Source organism: Lactuca virosa, chromosome 9 (assembly GCF_052849685.1).
Source record: "Lactuca virosa cultivar CGN04683 chromosome 9, Lactuca_virosa_CGN04683_v6, whole genome shotgun sequence".
Lineage (NCBI taxonomy): Eukaryota > Viridiplantae > Streptophyta > Magnoliopsida > Asterales > Asteraceae > Lactuca > Lactuca virosa.
The window spans coordinates 275518263-275522322 of NC_136434.1; the positions used below are offsets into that span (position 1 = coordinate 275518263).

At 31.7% G+C, this 4060-nt stretch overlaps 1 protein-coding gene across 1 annotated transcript; it reads right to left on the minus strand.

The window, feature by feature from the left end:
• Positions 1-1155: 1155 nt before the first annotated feature.
• LOC145135988 (uncharacterized) lies at positions 1156-1821 on the minus strand. Its single transcript, XM_079070200.1, has one exon. It carries the CDS (start codon positions 1712-1714, stop codon positions 1355-1357), a length of 360 nt encoding a protein of 119 aa, XP_078926326.1. The 5' UTR covers positions 1715-1821; the 3' UTR covers positions 1156-1354.
• Positions 1822-4060: the final 2239 nt, after the last annotated feature.

Genomic DNA, 4060 nt, shown 5'->3' on the forward strand with positions numbered 1-4060 from the left:
TATAATTCGGTCTTGTTTAGATTATGTTCACAACTCAAGTTTTGTAGAGAGGAAGTTCCTGATGCCGTAATGTTAGAGAAAACTCTCTCTACTTTCCATGCATCAAATATGACCTTATAACAACAATATCGGTTGCAAAATTTCAAAAAGTATTCTGAACTTAATATGTTTCTCCTTGTTGCTGAAAAAAATGAGCTATTGATAACAAAATCATGAGTCCCGTGCAGCAGGTTCAGTAGCACTTCCTGAAGTAAATGTTACTAATACTCGTGAACCTAAGAAGAATATCCGTAGAAGGGATGTGGTCGTTGTCATTTTAGCCAAAACAATAATCATGTACGTGATAATACGCGTGGTTGTGGACGTGGTCATCATTATAATCATGGTCGTGTAAATTTTTGGTAATTTAACTCACCTATGAATCAATCAACATTCAGCACGTTCAAGTATATTTTGTTCAACATGTTAAACGATCTACAAACAAATCAAAATCCTTAGAAATGTATCAAATAACTCCTACTTTTACCGTTTGCTTTTGTTTTTCCAAACAATATAACAACTGCTAAACATTTCATTAACTATATTCAACTCAATTAATTAACTGCGTAATTTTGTTTTAATTTAAACTATGGCAACATGTTATTATAAATAAATAAATAAAAACGTTATTTCACAAATTTAATAAAGTGAAGTAGTGTTCATTAATCCTTCTAAACAAAAAGTATTCCTTGTGAAGATATAAAGGCAATTTGCACATGGGCTTCTATCATGTCCAGCTGTGCTTCGCACACATACCTGACACAACACCACAAGAAAAACCCAAACCAGACCGACCACTATCCCTATTTTTAGTGCAAAACGACACCTTTCCACCTCTAACACAGCTTACCATTATATTCCACGTCATCAACCACAAAAGTAACCATGAAGGAAACGCATTATGTTTATCAAGTTAGTGCACTAGAATAAAAATGTCATCAATGCATTAAACCCTAATTTCCAAATTTATTTGTTGGATAAATTACAAAATTTAGATCTCTATTGTACAATGCAACATAATTAAGCAATTTTCAGCACATTTAGAGGTGCTTTTTCTTGTTTTAATTCAAGTATTCAACTAATAGAAAATGTAACGAAATAATTGAAAAGAGCACAAATGATAACGAAAGAATTCATTAATATAACAATAATAACATGATCAGTAAAATCATCAAAGCCTATGCACTCGTAGTAAAATAGACATGGAATAATAACCTAAAACCGACTAATAATAAGAATTAAAAATATTGAACAAAAGTAAAAGTATCACAAGAATAATAAACTCCATGAAAAATCTCTCCACAAAATAAGATCTCTACATAACCAAAGCAGCAGCTAAGGCAACCACGGCAACAGATCCGGCGGCGAGTCTGTTCAAGCTAGCAGAGTTCGGCGGTGAAGTAGGGGAAGCGGTCGGAACAGGTGAGCCAGAAGGAGACAACGACGGAGAGCCGCTGGGAGATAGAGGAGTAGGAGGAGCTGGTGGAGATGCTAAAGGCGATTCAGTCGGTGATGAAGTCGGAGAGCTCGTAGGAGGAGCTGTAACTGGCGACGGAGGCGACGCGGTTGGAGATGCCGTCGGTGATACCGTTGGAGATCCGATGGGTGACTGAGCCAACGCAGATCCAGCAATCAAAGCAAACAAGACCACCATAACATATGTAGAAGACGCCATTGTTATGAATTTCAATCGAATACAATTTGAATGTGAGAGTGTTGTAGATGGAGGATAAAGTTTGAGAGATGGAGAGAATTTTGGAGACGATGAAAGTGGTAGAGAATACGGAGGAGGAGGGTTTATATACAGGGTGTAAGTCGGTTTTTGGAGAGATGAAATCACGACCGTTTATTTCTTGTCGTAAGATTCCGCGTGAAGTGATCCAGCGTGACACCGAGTTAGATGCTTACACGAACGAAAGAATCTGGGCCCTACAAAGTACAAATCATCTGTATGTACAACCGTTGGATTAGAGGACCGAGTATGCGTAAAGTCGTTTGATTTAGTAAAACATAAAATTTCCAGGTTACCGTTATAATGAGGCACGTTGTATGCCTAATTATTTATAGTATGTTGGTGGCATCCAACGGGAACGACAGATATAGGTTAAAAAGTTATATTTATTAGTTAATTAATTAAATGTGTTATTAATTTAAGAGATATTAATTAAACTAACTTTATAAAATAGCTCGTTAATAAAAGTAATTATTTAATTTAGTTTTTAAAAAATAGTTATTTTTTCAGCTTCTCAAAAATAGTTAGTTTCGAATGTTCTATTCCACTTATTCTGAAGTTTTTTGGTTTTTCTTCGTTTGCAAATTTCTTTTTAAAAAGAAAAACATGTAATAAATTTGTAATACTAATATACCAAAATTTCATTTTGAACCCTCTATTATTATTATTATCTATTATTATTGTTTTCCAATCAAAAGTCTAATTAATTTTAAGCTCCAAGTCTATATTGTATTTTGTTATTTAGTCTAACCATTTTGTAATATGTTAGTAAAGAGTAAAAAACGAAATATAAATTTTGAAACTGTTCATCGAATTTTCATGTTTGATCTAGAAATTCTAAAGTTTTTATTTAATATTAACTAGTTTATAATCCGTGGGAAACACGGTTATAAAATTAATTAAACTTTTATAATAAAAATTTATAATTATTAAACAATTATTTTAAATAAATTATTAATTAAGAGATGACACATGACATAATATTAATTATCAGTTGTATTAGAGTGACACTTGGCAAAAGAAGATTAAAATTATTCTTTTATTAGAATATGGATATATGGATATTTAACTAAAGTTAATAACCTAAAAATGGAAAATCTCCGGTAAAGTCTCAATATTTTTGGTCAGTTTACGATTTAATCACAAATTAATTTTTGTTTACAAAAAAAAAACAGATTACCGGCTAAAACTTCGGAATATCCATTTTGGTCGATTTTGCAAATTTAGTCAGTATCTTGTATTTTTTCGTTAATTGGTTAAAATATTAGGATTTTTCTGAAAATTATGTTATGTTTTACCAATAACCAAAACTAGTTCAACGGTAATATTTAGAAAAGTCTTAATATTTTGGTTATTGGTAAAAAAATAGCATAATAATATATATTAGTTCAAGGGTAATCTTCAGAAAAGTCTCAGATATTTATAAAAAATAAAGTAATCTTTAGAAAATGTCCAAATATTTTGATCAATTAACGAAAAAAGATGGAATATTGGCTAAATTTGTGAAACCGGACAAAAAGGATTATTCCAAAGTTTTAGCCAGTAATTTGTCTTTTTTTGTAAACAAAAACTAATTTGAGATTATACATAAACTGACCCAAAATATTGTGACTTTATTGGATATTTCTCACCTAAAAACCATTATATTTGTCACCTTTCTGGTTTAAACATCCAATTTTCGTTTGTGTTTAAAAAAACACTCATATTTTCATAAAAGTTCTATGATAACCACTATGACTTGCAAATGTTGGTCAAATTGGTAATATTGCTTTTTTTGTTCTATAAAAATTAGACAAAACTGCACAAATGGTCCCTGTGGTTAGCTGAAAATTGTCACTTTGGTTCAAAAAGGTTTGGACTAGCACCAGAGGTCCAAACTTTTCATTTTGTTGCGATTTTGGTCCAGATTTCTATAAACTTTTTCATAATGACTATTTTGCCCTTATTTTTTTTTCAGTTTTTTTATTATTTAAATACTTTTTTGATTAAAAGAAAAAATAAATAAGAAAATTTGCATTTTCTATTTTATTTGTATAATTTTTTTATAACAAAATAAAAAAAATAAAAATTAAAAATCTCTTTCTCTCTCTCTCTCTCTCTCTCTCTCTCTCTCTTTTTTTTTTTTGCTTACCACCGGCCAAAGAAGAATAAATCGGCGGTTGTCGTCGGCCTAGGCTGCCCCTCCGCCTCCCACCGGTCAGGTAGCACCACCCCAAACACCAACTTCGATCGTTGTTGCCCTTCATTTGAACCTCCACGAGAGAAAGGAGATCGAGATCTGAAAGTTAG

Excerpts from the sequence above, each read along its gene's own strand:
- LOC145135988 (XM_079070200.1), bottom strand. The coding sequence starts at position 1,714 with ATGGCGTCTTCTACATATGTTATGGTGGTCTTGTTTGCTTTGATTGCT.